The sequence below is a fragment of the Watersipora subatra genome, chromosome 4 (genome assembly GCF_963576615.1).
Source record: "Watersipora subatra chromosome 4, tzWatSuba1.1, whole genome shotgun sequence".
Classification (NCBI taxonomy): domain Eukaryota; kingdom Metazoa; phylum Bryozoa; class Gymnolaemata; order Cheilostomatida; family Watersiporidae; genus Watersipora; species Watersipora subatra.
This window is the reverse complement of record NC_088711.1, coordinates 4,484,311-4,498,163: the sequence shown is the minus strand read 5'-3', so window position 1 is coordinate 4,498,163 and position 13,853 is coordinate 4,484,311. Positions and strand designations below refer to the sequence as shown.

The following is a 13,853-nucleotide window of genomic DNA, read 5'->3' as shown; positions in this document are numbered from 1 at the left end:
ATTTAAATAACATTCTTGCTATTGCTAAATCATTTCTTTCAAGGGTCTGTCACCTGAGCTGACTGTGTATATCATATGTGGATATATTTGTGTCTACGTTGTACGTTTCTGCTTTCAGTCTGTGACAGGTCGGGGTCAATTCTCATAAGTACCTGCTCATCTTTGGTATACATTACATAGATTATTTCATTGCAAAATCTTGCATTATTCTACTGCTCAAGTATGTGTATATCGATTTTCATATAGCTTAGCCTGTGTTTACTTGTTTGAGTGTATTACCTAACTTGGATGTCATCGGTCACATTTTCAAGATGCGCAGGGCATTCCGCGCATGCATATCTGTTGCGTCTAGGCAAAGTCGGCTAATTTAGTCAGCAAATGGGTCACATTTTGTTTAGGTCGCATGCGTCTAGGTCATCTACCTTATCTATCATCATTCATTCGTCATGCCTTTTAATTCTTGTAGCACCCTTTCTTAAGAGATTTAAGAGCGACTATTGTTCTTGTTAAATGTTATACAGATTCGGAGACCTTTCAAACATCTCTCTCAGCGTCCAGAGATATTCATGTTGAACCAGATTTCGTTTCGCAAGGTAAAGCTCAACTGCTCTGCGCTTGCCTGCTCCTCATTGCCTTAGCTAAGCTCTGTCATTTGCTAATCTCAAAATGTCTAGTTGCTTGGGAGTCATGGGGTCATGGCACGTAGAAGAAATAGAAAAGACTGTTGAATAACTGTTCTCTATTTAAAGTAAAAGCATATATTAATTAAGTATTTGATTTACTACAATAAGTTACATATCAGTAGCTTTTACAGATGCAGTGACAGGCATGAGTTTCCTTTTGCTTTTGTCGGGCTCTATCCTGTTTTGGTTCAGCTAAATACATCACATGTGATAATGTCTAGTACATTTACATCTATGAATATTTACTGTTATTGTTAGTAGTTATAGATAGTACATATATGAATATTTACTGTTATTGTTTGTATTTATAGATATTACATCTATGAATATTTACCGTTATTGTTAGTAGTTATAGATAGTACATCTATGAATATTTACTGTTATTGTTAGTAGTTATAGATGGTACATATATGAATATTTACTGTTATTGTTTGTATAAATTTTTATAGATAGTACATCTATGAATATTTACTGTTATTGGTAGTAGTTATAAATAGTACATCTATGACTTTAATCTACATAACAATAGAAACAACCTCAGGTGAACGCATTCAACTTTACCAAAACTTTTACCAAATGAGACTCCTCAAGCATCGGAAAGATACTGATATTCAACTTGTTAATGCAATTATAACATTCAGCTTTGGTGTGTTGTACTTGAGTTGTCGACATGTTGATTTCGTGTTGAGTTTTTCCAATTGCTATCTTTGTGATTAATTTTTGTACAGAGATTCTTATTGCTTCAAAGTGTGGCATACTTGAGGCCTACTCGCAATTTTGCAGCTCGCTCTGGGGAAGCCCCTTCTCAACTGCATCTTCGTCGCTTATCCCTTGCTCGTTCTTCCTCATGTTTCTCTCTAGTCTTCCATATTCTTGTTGAACTTTTATGTAAACTTTCTTGGTCACTAATCTTACATCAGCAAGAAGAAAAGTGACAAGGTTACTCAGAAGTGGCTGTATTGATAGCATTGCATAAGCCTAGTTCACATTGGTGAACTAGGCTTATGCAATGCTTAGGCAAAAACCTCGGTCAAACCAAATATTCTTACTTGATCTAGTTTGTTTGCTCATCTCATCTTGTTCATAGTGCTGTTAAGATGCTCAACCAATAATGCTCTAATCCAAAGAAATACCATGCTATGTTTGTCTTGGTCCTGCAAGAGGCTTTCTTCATATGCTATCGCAGGCCCAAAAAGTCTTATATCGCAAGCGGATACTACTGTGTGCGTATATCAGCATGCATCCAAGTCTATGTAGATGGACAGTGAGCATTTCTCCAAACTAAGTTAAAATAGACATGGCCGATGCTGCGTTAGTTTGACGAGGGTTTACGTTAGATTATACATAATATTACAAGTCACATTGTGGCACTCGTCAGTCACATTGTGGCACTCGTCAGTGTCGCAGTTGTACCAAATTAGGGCTTACATAAATACTTGTCATAAATAATTTACCAATCGCTATGTATTCCAGCAAATACACATTTCTCATTGTTAGTATTATCATAAAAGCATTTTTTGCATGGCAACTGGTTTTGGATCAGTGATAACTTTGTGATAATTATTAACAGTGATATTAACTTTTTCAAGGAAGCAAAAAGATTGAACTAATCCTTATTGTCATCAGTTAATTCTGTTTGAATTTTGCTTCGCTGATAGTCTTTAAGGATGTTAATCAAGGTTTAACTGCTTTAGAGCAAAATTACTGTAAAATAAATATATACAAAAATTTGGAAATTTGTCTTCTGTTAGTAATGTAACTATGCTCAAACTGTTTGAGATTATCAAAAGCGGTTTTAATAAAATGTGGTTGTACAATAATAAAAATTTTACAGTCATAAAAGGGTCTCAAATTATTTCAGAATAGTATGAATTACCCAAAAATTAGTTTGTGTGGTAAACAGGTATTTAGCCCAAAGCCGGACAGACTCTCCTTAAACTAAACCCGCTATATCGCAAATTCTTTATAAACCTAGTTTAAGAAATCAAACCAGGCTACTGTGCACTTTAGCCTCTATAAATGGTTAACTAAAGTAACAGAGCTCTTTCAATACTCTACTACTGACCCGGTAGCTAAACTTTAAAAATTTAGTTCCAGTAGACGATAACCCTGATTTATGATATCAGCCCTCATGTCAATAGAAAGTGAGCAGACAACTCCAATTTTCATTGTCTGACTGTAAACAATTGACGATGATTTTTAAACTTGCCTTTGAATGTTTGCAGACAAAGCTGAGCCAAGGAGTGAGGAAGATAGCACCTTTTACAAGGATCACTTGGCTTCCTCTCTGACAACAGACGGTAAGTGAAGATACTGTTACGACTGGCTCATTACTTTTGCATTGCTCATAGCTTATTGTATGAAACTGTATTGCATCTATAATCCTTGTACTGTTTGGTCTTGGCTATTCTCTTAAATATCAACTTGAAAGTTGATATATAAGTTTGTATCCCTCATTTTAGTTTCACTTCATATGCAGAACCCTCCGCTAGTTGTATTTTACTTCAAGCCATTATTCATCCTTTTTTCTTGTAGTCTTAACTGGTGGATATCTATTAGCATGATTGTGCTTGCATCCAAATTCTCGTGCTATATAATTATTCTTCTCATATTGTATGCTTTACTGCACATAAACATATCACTATTAACTACACTCAACATTTCATGATCCCTGCTCAACAATGCTATGCACAGGCGCCATCAACCTTTGGATGCTCAGGCTTACTCAGTCAACTAAACATTTAGCAAATGCTGAGCCGTACCTCCTCGGTGTCCATTGTTGGTTGATCTGGCGCGCTAGCTACCCAATTCAACGCTCGCCTTCAACATCTCTTACTCATACTCTTCATCTTCCGAGCTTTTAGTGCTAATTTGCGGTTTGGCTATGTATATATTATACTGTTTCTCCGGATGTTCATCTAAAGGTGATTGTAAACATCTCGATACGTTGGAAAGTTTTAATGAGTTTGGCGCGTTTTTGTTTTGATAAGTTTTGATAGGAGTCACCACAGACTATTCAATGACAATGTACTAACCGTGAAACAGATGTTTATGTGACCGGCAGGTAACCTCCTTTAGGTTTAGACAGCATCGCTGACTTTTTTAGCTTTCGCTAACCTTTAGCAATTCCTAGCACCGTATGCCATTGCTGCATGTTTTACATCTTATGCATACAAGCTGGCCAGTGCTTTGCATGACGGAGCTCGTAATGAAGAAAAGTCTGGTAAAGGAGCAAAGGATATTGGTTAGTATTATTGCTCAATTATTCATTGGTTTGATTGTAACCTTCTGATGAACAATACGACATACTTAAGTGAGAGATGATTGACTTTTGAAATGAATAAATAAGTGTGACCAATGCCTAAAGCTTTCTGGTACGTTCTCCCTACCGATTCCTTGCTTCTCCTCAGTTGCCTGCTACTGCTATCTGACACACTTGCGAATGGTTGCAACAAACAACCCTGTAGAATTAATCATGTTATGTAGCATTGTGGCTGATGCAAATCTTACCTTTTCTGTAGTGTAATGTTGAATGGCTTTATCACACACTTACACTACTAGTTTTCTTTTCTCCAACGTGAAAAATGTTCACCGTAGAGCCAGCTCATCGAAATGATTATTTCAGATAAAGTTGATGACACATTGGAGAGAAACATCGTTGTTCACGATGGCTCAGGACTTGGTAATACAGTTAATGACAAAAGTGTCTTATTTGAAGACCGAGAGCCAGTTGCAACAGACCTTGGCAAGCCTGTAGGCAGAAATATTGATGCTAATGGTAATGCAATGAGTTACTCTGCAACTGAAAGCTGTGAAATAAGTGGGGAAGAGAACAGCAAGTTTAATGATGTAGCAGACATAAAAGAGGAAGGTGTAACGATGAACAGAAACAAAGAAAAATTTGAATTGAATACACCATGTCCTGATAAGGAGACTGAAGAATGTGAGCTTGCCACTATGGTCGAAGTGGGTACTTCTGATTATATCCAGGAAAATGAGGTGAAGGGCACAGTAGCTGAAGAGGCATACAAGGAAATTGTTGTCGATTATATGGAAGAACAAGTGGCTGCTGTTTTACGGAGTGAAGCCATGCATTTTGATGTAGAGGATGACGTGGACAAAGAAGATGTCGGAATGGAAGGTGAGACAAAGATTCTTCAAGTTGAGAGCCTAAATGGAGAACCAATGTCTGAAAATAGTCAATCGGAAAAGGTTGCCCTGATCAAAACAGATCCCACATTTTTGGTTGGTGAAAGTGAATTTGATTTCGTACAGGATGCTGAACCCGAAGCCACAGTAGGCAGATTTGGATCTGAAGAAATTTTTGTTGATGATGTGGTGGAACAAGTCACCCTTGTTCTAGAGAGTGAAGCCGCATCTGCTGGTGAGAAAAGCGATATGAATGAAAATGATAACGAAATGCAAGTAGAGGAGGAAAATCTTAAAGCTGAAAGCTTACAGGAGAGACCTGACTCTGAACATGTTCAAACCGAGGATATTGCCCTAATCGCCACTGAGCCCATTCTTTTGGTTGAGGAAAGTGAATTTGACTTTGTACAGGAGATTGCACCTAAAAGCCCAGTAAGCAAAGGTGCATTTGAGCAAACTATTGTCGAAAATGTTGAGGAACAAGTGGTAGCTGTTGTAGAAAGTGAAGTCACTCCAGCTGCTGACGAGGGCGATGCAGATAAAGATACTGCTGAATTGGAAGGACAGCCAAAAGTTTCTCATGCTGAAAGCTTACAGAAAGAACTTCTCTCTGAAGATGCTCAAACCGAAGAAGTTGCCACCACAGCAACTGAGCCCAGCCCCTTGGTTGATGAAGAGACATCTGACTTTGTGCGGGAGGTTGAGCCTGAAGCCACAGTAAGTGAAGATGCATCTGAGCACACTGTTGTCGAAACTGTTGAGCAGCGAGTGGTAGCTGTAGTGGAGAGTGGAGTCAGTCCTGCAGCTGGCGAGGGCGAAGCAGAAAGAGATAGTGCTGAATGGCAAGTACAGCCGGAAGTGTTTCATGCTGAAAGCCTACAAGAAGAACCACTTTCTGAAGATTCTCAAGCCAAAGACGCAACCCCCACAGCAACTGAACCCAGCAATTTGGTTGCTGAAGGGAAATCTGACTTTGTGCAAGAGGTTGAACCTGAGACCACAGTAAGCGAAGATGCATTTGAGCAAACTGTCGTCGAAGATGTTGAGGAACGAGTGGTACCTGGAGTGGAAAGTGAAATCGCCCCTGCTGCTGATAAGGGCGATGCAGATAGAGATAGTGTGGAGTTGGATGTACAGCCAGAAGTTTCTCATGCTGAAAGCTTACAGCAAGAACCACTTTCTGAAGATGCTCAAATCGAAGAAGTTGCCCCCATCACAACTGAACCCAGCCCCTTGGTTGATGAGGAAGCATCCGACTCTGTGCAAGAGGTTGAACCTGAAGCCACAGTAAGTGAAGATGCATCTGAGCAAACTGTTATCGAAGATGTTGAGGAACAAGTAGTAGCTGTAGCGGAAAGTGAAGTCGCCCCTGCTGCTGATGAGGGCGATGCAGATAGTGTTGAATTGGCAGTACAGCCAGAAGTTTCTCATGCTGAAAGCTTACAAGAAGAACCACTTTCTGAAAATGCTCAAGCCAAAGCTGCAACCTCCACAGCAACTGAACCCATCTCCTTGGTTGATGAAGGGGAATCTGACTTTGTGCAAGAGGATGAAACTGAAGCCACAGTAAGTGAAGATGTATCTGAGCAAACTGTTATCGAAGATGTTGAGGAACAAGTAGTAGCTGTAGTGGAAAGTGAAGTCGCCCCTGCTGCTGACGAGGGTGATGCAGATAGTGTTGAATTGACAGTACAGCCAGAAGTTTCTCATGCTGAAAGCTTACGAGAAGAACCAATTTCTGAAGATGCTCAAACCGAAGCTGCAACCCCCACAGCAACTGAACCCAGCTCCTTGGTTGATGAGGAAGCATCTGACTTTGTGCAGGAGGTTGAACCTGAAACCTCAGTAAGTGAAGATGCATATGAGCAAACTGTTATCGAATATGTTGAAGAACAAGTAATAGCTGTAGTGGAAAGTGAAGTCGCTCCTTCTGCTGATGAGGGCGATGCAGATAGAGATAGTGTTGAATTGGGATTACAGCCGGAAGTTTCTCATGCTGAAAGCTTACAAGAAGAACCACTTTCTCAAGATGCTCAACCCGAAGCTGCAACCCCCACAGCAACTGAACCCAGCCCCTTGGTTGATGAAGGGGAATCTGTCTTTGTGCAAGAGGTTGAACCTGAAGCCACAGTAAGTGAAGATGCATCTGAGCAAACTGTTATCGAAGATGTTGAAGCACAAGTAGTAGCCGTAGTGGAAAGTGAAGTCGCCCCTGCTGCTGATGAGGGCGATGCAGACAGTGTTGAATTGGAAGTACAGCCAGAAGTTTCTCATGCTGAAAGCTTACAAGAAAAACCACTTTCTGAAGATGCTCAAACCGAAGCTGCAACTCCCGCAGGAACTGAACCCAGCTCCTTGGTTGATGAAGGGGAATCTGACTTTGTGGAAGAGGTTGAACCTGAAGCCACAGTAAGTGAAGATGCATCTGAGCAAACTGTTATCGAAGATGTTAAGGAACAAGTAGTAGCTGTAGTGGAAAGTGAAGTCGCCCCTGCTGCTGATGAGGGCGATGCAGATAGTGTTGAATTGACAGTACAGCCAGAAGTTTCTCGTGCTGAAAGCTTACAAAAAGAACTACTTTCTGAAGATGTTGAAGCCGAAGGTGCAACCCCCACAGCAACTGAACCCAGCCTTCTGGTTGATGAAGAGGAATCTGACTTTGTGCAAGAGGTTGAAACTGAAGCCACGGTAAGTGAAGATGCATTTGAGGAAACTCTTATCGAAGATATTGAGGAACAAGTGGCAGCTGTAGTGGAAAGTGAAGTCGCCCCTGCTGCTGATGAGGGCGATGCAGATAGAGATAGGGTTGAACTAGAAATACAGCCAGAAGTTTCTCATGCTGAAAGCTTACCGGAAGAACTTCTTTCTGAAGATGCTCAAACCGAAGAAGTTGCACCCACAGTAACTGAACCCAGCCCCTTGGTTGATGAGGAAGCATCCGACTTTGTGCAAGAGGTTGAACCGGAAGCCACAGTAAGTGAAGATGCATCTGAGCAAACTGTTGTCGAAGATGTTGAGGAACAAGTAGTAGCTGTAGTGGAAAGTGAAGTCGCCCCTGCTGCTGATGAGGGCGATGAAGATAGTGTTGAATTGGCAGTACAGCCAGAGGTTTCTCATGCTGAAAGCTCACAAGAAGAACCACTTTCTGAAGACGCTCAAGCCGAAGGTGCAACCCTTCCAGCAACCGAACCCAGCCCCTTGGTTGATGAAGAGGACTCGGACTTTGTGCAAGAGGTGGAAGCTGAAGCCACAGTAAGTGAAGATGCATCTGAGCAAACTGTTCTCGAAGATGTTGAGGAGCAATTGGTAGCTGTAGTGGAAAGTGAAGTCGCCCCTTCTGCGGATGAGGGCGATGCAGTTAGAAATAGTGTTGAATTAGGAGTACAGCCGGAAGTTTCTCATGCTGAAAGCTTACAAGAAGAACTTTTTTCTGAAGATGTTCAATCCGAAGAAGTTGCACCCACAGCAACTGAACGCAGCCCATCTGTAGATGAGGAAGCATCCGACTTTGTGCAAGAGGTTGAAACTGAAGCCACAGTAAGTGAAGATGCATCTGAGCAAACTGTTATCGAAGATGTTGCGGAACAAGTAGTAGCTGTAGTGGAAAGTGAAGTTGCACCTGCTGCTGATGAGGGCGATGCAGATAGAGATATGGTTGAACTAGAAGTACAGCCGGAAGTGTCTCATGCTGAAAGCTTACCACAAGAACTTCTCTCTGAAGATGATCAGACCGAAGAAGTTGCACCCACAGTAACTGAACCCAGCCCCTTAGTTGATGAAGGGGAATCTGTCTTTGTGCAAGAGGTTGAACCTGAAGCCACAGTAAGTGAAGATGCATCTGAGCAAACTGTTATCGAAGATGTTAAGGAACAAGTAGTAGCTGTAGTGGAAAGTGAAGTTGCCCCTGCTGCTGATGAGGGCGATGCAGACAGTGTTGAATTGGCAGTACAGCCAGAAGTTTCTCATGCTGAAAGCTTACAAGAAAAACCACTTTCTGAAGATGCTCAAACCGAAGCTGCAACTCCCACAGCAACTGAACCCAGCTCCTTGGTTGATGAAGGGGAATCTGACTTTGTGCAAGAGGTTGAACCTGAAGCCACAGTAAGTGAAGATGCATCTGAGCAAACTATTATCGAACATGTTGAGGAACAAGTGGTAGCTGTAGTGGAAAGTGAAGTCGCCCCTGCTGCTGATGAGGGCGATGCAGATAGAGATCGTGTTGAATTGGAAGTACAGCCAGAAGTTTATCGCGTTGAACGCTTACAAGAAGAACCACTTCCTGAAGACGCTCAAACCGAAGGTGCAACCCCTACCGCTACTGAACCCAGCCCCTTGGTTGATGAAGATGAGTCGCACTTTGTGCAAGAAGTTGAAGCTGAAGCCACAGTAAGTGAAGATGCATTTGATGAAACTGTTATCGAAGATGTTGAGGAGCAAGTGGTAGCTATAGTTGAAAGTGAAGTTGCCCCTTCTGCTGATGGGGGCGATGCAGATAGAGATAGTGTTGAATTGGACGTACAGCCGGAAGTTTCTCATGCTGAAAGCTTACAAGAAGAACTTCTTTATGAAGATGCTCAAACCGAAGAAGTTGCACCCACAGCAACTGAACCCAGCCCATCTGTAGATGAGGGAGCATCCAACTTTGTACAGGAGGTTGAACCTGAAGCCACAGTAAGTGAAGATGCATCTGAGCAAACTGTTATCGAAGATGTTGAGGAGCAATTGGTAGCTGTAGTGGAAAGTGAAGTCGCCCCTTCTGCGGATGAGGGCGATGCAGTTAAAGATAGTGTTGAATTAGAAGTACAGCCGGAAGTTTCTCATGCTGAAAGCTTACAAGAAGAACTTTTTTCTGAAGATGCTCAAACCGAAGAAGTTGCACCCACAGCAACTGAACGCAGCCCATCTGTAGATGAGGAAGCATCCCACTTTGCGCAAGAGGTTGAAACTGAAGCCACAGTAAGTGAAGATGCATTTGAGGAAACTGTTATCGAAGATGTTGAGGAACAAGTAGTAGCTGTAGTGGAAAGTGAAGTCCCACCTGCTGCTGATGAGGGCGATGCAGATAGAGATATGGTAGAACTAGAAGTACAGCCGGAAGTGTCTCATGCTGAAAGCTTACCAGAAGAACTTCTCTCTGAAGATGATCAGACCGAAGAAGTTGCACCCACAGTAACTGAACCCAGCCCCTTGGTTGATGAAGGGGAATCTGTCTTTGTGCAAGAGGTTGAACCTGAAGCCACAGTAAGTGAAGATGCATTTGAGGAAACTCTTATCGAAGATGTTGAGAAACAAGTGGCAGCTGTAGTGGAAAATGAAGTCGCCCCTGCTGCTGATGATGGCGATGCAGAAAGAGATAGTGTTGAATTGGAAGTACAGCCAGAAGTTTATCACGCTGAAAACTTACAAGAAGAACCACTTTCTGAAGATGCTCAAACCGAAGCTGCAACACCCACAGCAACTGAACCCAGCTCCTTGGTTGATGAAGGGGAATCTGACTTTGTGCAAGAGGTTGAACCTGAAGCTACAGTAAGTGAAGATGCATCTGAGCAAACTGTTATCGAACATGTTGAGGAACAAGTGGTAGCTGTAGTGGAAAGTGAAGTCGACCCTGCTGCTGATGTGGACGATGCATATAGCGTTGATTTGGCAGTACAGCCAGAAGTTTCTCATACTGAAAGCTTACAAGAAGAACCACTTTCTGAAAATGCTCAAGCCGAAGCTGCAACCCCCACAGTAACTGAACCCAGCCCCTTGGTTGATGAAGGGGAGTCTGACTTTGCGCAGGAGGTTGAACCTGAAGCCACAGTAAGTGAAGATGCATTTGAGGAAACTCTTATCGAAGATGTTGAGAAACAAGTGGCAGCTGTAGTGGAAAATGAAGTCGCCCCTGCTGCTGATGATGGCGATGCAGAAAGAGATAGTGTTGAATTGGAAGTACAGCCAGAAGTTTATCACGCTGAAAACTTACAAGAAGAACCACTTTCTGAAGATGCTCAAACCGAAGCTGCAACACCCACAGCAACTGAACCCAGCTCCTTGGTTGATGAAGGGGAATCTGACTTTGTGCAAGAGGTTGAACCTGAAGCTACAGTAAGTGAAGATGCATCTGAGCAAACTGTTATCGAACATGTTGGGGAACAAGTGGTAGCTGTAGTGGAAAGTGAAATCGCCTTTTCTGCTGATGAGGGCAATACAGATAGAGATAGTGTTGAACTGGAAGTACAGCCAGAAGTTTATCACGCTGAAAGCTTACAAGAAGAACCACTTCCTGAAGACGCTCAAGCCGAAGGTGCAACCCCTACAGCAACTGAACCCAGTCCCTTGATTGATGAAGGGGAATCTGTCTTTGTGCAAGAGGTTGAACCTGAAGCCACAGTAAGTGAAAATGCATCTGAGCAAACTGGTTTCGAAGATGTTGAGGACGAAGTGGTAGCTGTAGTGGAGTGTGAAGTCGCCTTTTCTGCTGATGAGGGCGATGCAGATAGAGATAGTGTTGAATTGGAAGTACAGCCAGAAGTTTCTCATGCTGAAAGTTTACAAGAAGAACCACCTTCTGAAGATGCTCAAGCCGAAGCTGCAACCCCTACAGCTACTGAACCCAACCCCTTGGTTGATGAAGAGGAGTCGGACTTTGTGCAAGAAGTTGAAACTGAAGCCACAGTAAGTGAAGATGCATTTGAGCAAACTGTTTTCGAAGATGTTGAGGAACAAGTGGTAGCTGTAGTGAAAAGTGAAGTCGACGCTGCTGCTGATGTGGACGATGCATATAGCGTTGAATTGGCAGTACAGCCAGAAGTTTCTCATGCTGAAAGCTTACAAGAAGAACCACTTTCTGAAAATGCTCAAGCCGAAGCTGCAACCCCCACAGTAACTGAACCCAGACCCTTGGTTGATGAAGGGGAGTCTGACTTTGCGCAGGAGGTTGAACCTGAAGCCACAGTAAGTGAAGATGCATTTGAGCAAACTGTTATCGAAGATGTTGAAGAACAAGTAGTAGCCGTAGTGGAAAGTGAAGTCGCCCCTGCTGCTGATGAGGGCGATGCAGACAGTGTTGAATTGGAAGTACAGCCAGAAGTTTCTCATGCTGAAAGCTTACCGGAAGAACTTCTTTCTGAAGATTCTCAAACCGAAGCTGCAACTCCCACAGGAACTGAACCCAGCTCCTTGGTTGATGAAGGGGAATCTGACTTTGTGCAAGAGGTTGAACCTGAAGCCACAGTAAGTGAAGATGCATCTGAGCAAACTGTTATCGAACATGTTGAGGAACAAGTGGTAGCTGTAGTGGAAAGTGAAGTCGCCCCTGCTGCTGATGATGGCGATGCAGAAAGAGATAGTGTTGAATTGGAAGTACAGCCAGAAGTTTATCACGCTGAAAGCTTACAAGAAGAACCACTTCCTGAAGACGCTAAAGCCGAAGGTGCAACCCCTACCGCTACTGAACCCCGTCCCTTGATTGATGAAGGGGAATCTGTCTTTGTGCAAGAGGTTGAACCTGAAGCCACAGTAAGTGAAGATGCATCTGAGCAAACTGCTTTCGAAGATGTTGAGGACGAAGTGGTAGCTGTAGTGGAGAGTGAAGTCGCCTTTTCTGCTGATGGGGGTGATGCAGATAGAGATAGTGTTGAATTGGAAGTACAGCCAGAAGTTTCTCATGCTGAAAGTTTACAAGAAGAACCACCTTCTGAAGATGCTCAAGCCGAAGCTGCAACCCCTACAGCTGCTGAACCCAACCCCTTGGTTGATGAAGAGGAGTCGGGCTTTGTGCAAGAAGTTGAAACTGAAGCCACAGTAAGTGAAGATGCATTTGAGCAAACTGTTATCGAAGATGTTGAGGAACAAGTGGTAGCTGTAGTGGAAAGTGAAGTCGACCCTGCTGCTGATGTGGACGATGCATATAGCGTTGAATTGGCAGTACAGCCAGAAATTTCTCATACTGAAAGCTTACAAGAAGAACCACTTTCTGAAAATGCTCAAGCCGAAGCTGCAACCCCCACAGTAACTGAACCCAGCCCCTTGGTTGATGAAAGGGAGTCTGACTTTGCGCAGGAGGTTGAACCTGAAGCCACAGTAAGTGAAGATGCATTTGATGAAACTGTTATCGAAGATGTTGAGGAGCAAGTGGTAGCTGTAGTTGAAAGTGAATTTGCCCCTTCTGTTGATGGGGGCGATGCGGATAGAGATAGTGTTGAATTGGAAGTACAGCCGGAAGTTTCTCATGCTGAAAGCTTACAAGAAGAACTTCTTTCTGAAGATGCTCAAACCGAAGAAGTTGCACCCACAGCAACTGAACCCAGCCCATCTGTAGATGAGGGAGCATCCGACTTTGTACAGGAGGTTGAACCTGAAGCCACAGTAAGTGAAGATGCATCTGAGCAAACTGTTATCGAAGATGTTGCGGAGCAATTGGTAGCTGTAGTGGAAAGTGAAGTCGCCCCTTCTGCTGATGAGGGCGATGCAGACAGTGTTGAATTGGAAGTACAGCCAGAAGTTTCTCATGCTGAAAGCTTACCGGAAGAACTTCTTTCTGAAGATTCTCAAACCGAAGCTGCAACTCCCACAGGAACTGAACCCAGCTCCTTGGTTGATGAAGGGGAATCTGACTTTGTGCAAGAGGTTGAACCTGAAGCCACAGTAAGTGAAGATGCATCTGAGCAAACTGTTATCGAACATATTGGGGAACAAGTGGTAGCTGTAGTAGAAAGTGAAATCGCCTTTTCTGCTGATGAGGGCAATGCAGATAGAGATAGTGTTGAATTGGAAGTACAGCCAGAAGTTTATCACGCTGAAAGCTTACAAGAAGAACCACTTCCTGAAGACGCTCAAACCGAAGGTGCAACCCCTACAGCAACTGAACCCAGTCCCTTGATTGATGAAGGGGAATCTGTCTTTGTGCAAGAGGTTGAACCTGAAGCCACAGTAAGTGAAAATGCATCTGAGCAAACTGGTTTCGAAGATGTTGAGGACGAAGTGGTAGCTGTAGTGGAGAGTGAAGTCGCCTTTTCTGCTGATGAAGGCGATGCA

General features: G+C 43.0%; 2 protein-coding genes across 2 annotated transcripts in view; both read left to right on the top strand.

The window, feature by feature from the left end:
* LOC137393845 (uncharacterized) overlaps positions 1-13,853 on the top strand; it is a 125,803-nt gene that overhangs the window by 78,382 nt on the left and 33,568 nt on the right. Inside the window, exons 60-61 of the mRNA XM_068080555.1 lie at positions 522-593; positions 2,909-2,983. Of these exons, the coding sequence (XP_067936656.1) occupies positions 522-593; positions 2,909-2,983 (147 nt within the window). The remainder of the gene's footprint in view (positions 1-521; positions 594-2,908; positions 2,984-13,853) is intronic.
* Positions 4,296-13,081, top strand: LOC137392928 (microtubule-associated protein futsch-like). The gene is made up of 2 exons (XM_068079292.1): positions 4,296-12,953; positions 13,058-13,081. The coding sequence occupies exons 1-2, from the start codon at positions 4,296-4,298 to the stop codon at positions 13,079-13,081; spliced, it is 8,682 nt and encodes a 2,893-aa protein (XP_067935393.1).

Coding starts and splice junctions, on each gene's coding strand:
- LOC137392928 (XM_068079292.1), top strand. CDS start 4,296: ATGATTATTTCAGATAAAGTTGATGACACATTGGAGAGAAACATCGTT. Junction 12,954..13,057: donor AAGATGTTGAGGAGCAAGTG/GTAGCTGTAGTT, acceptor TCATGCTGAAAG/CTTACAAGAAGAACTTCTTT.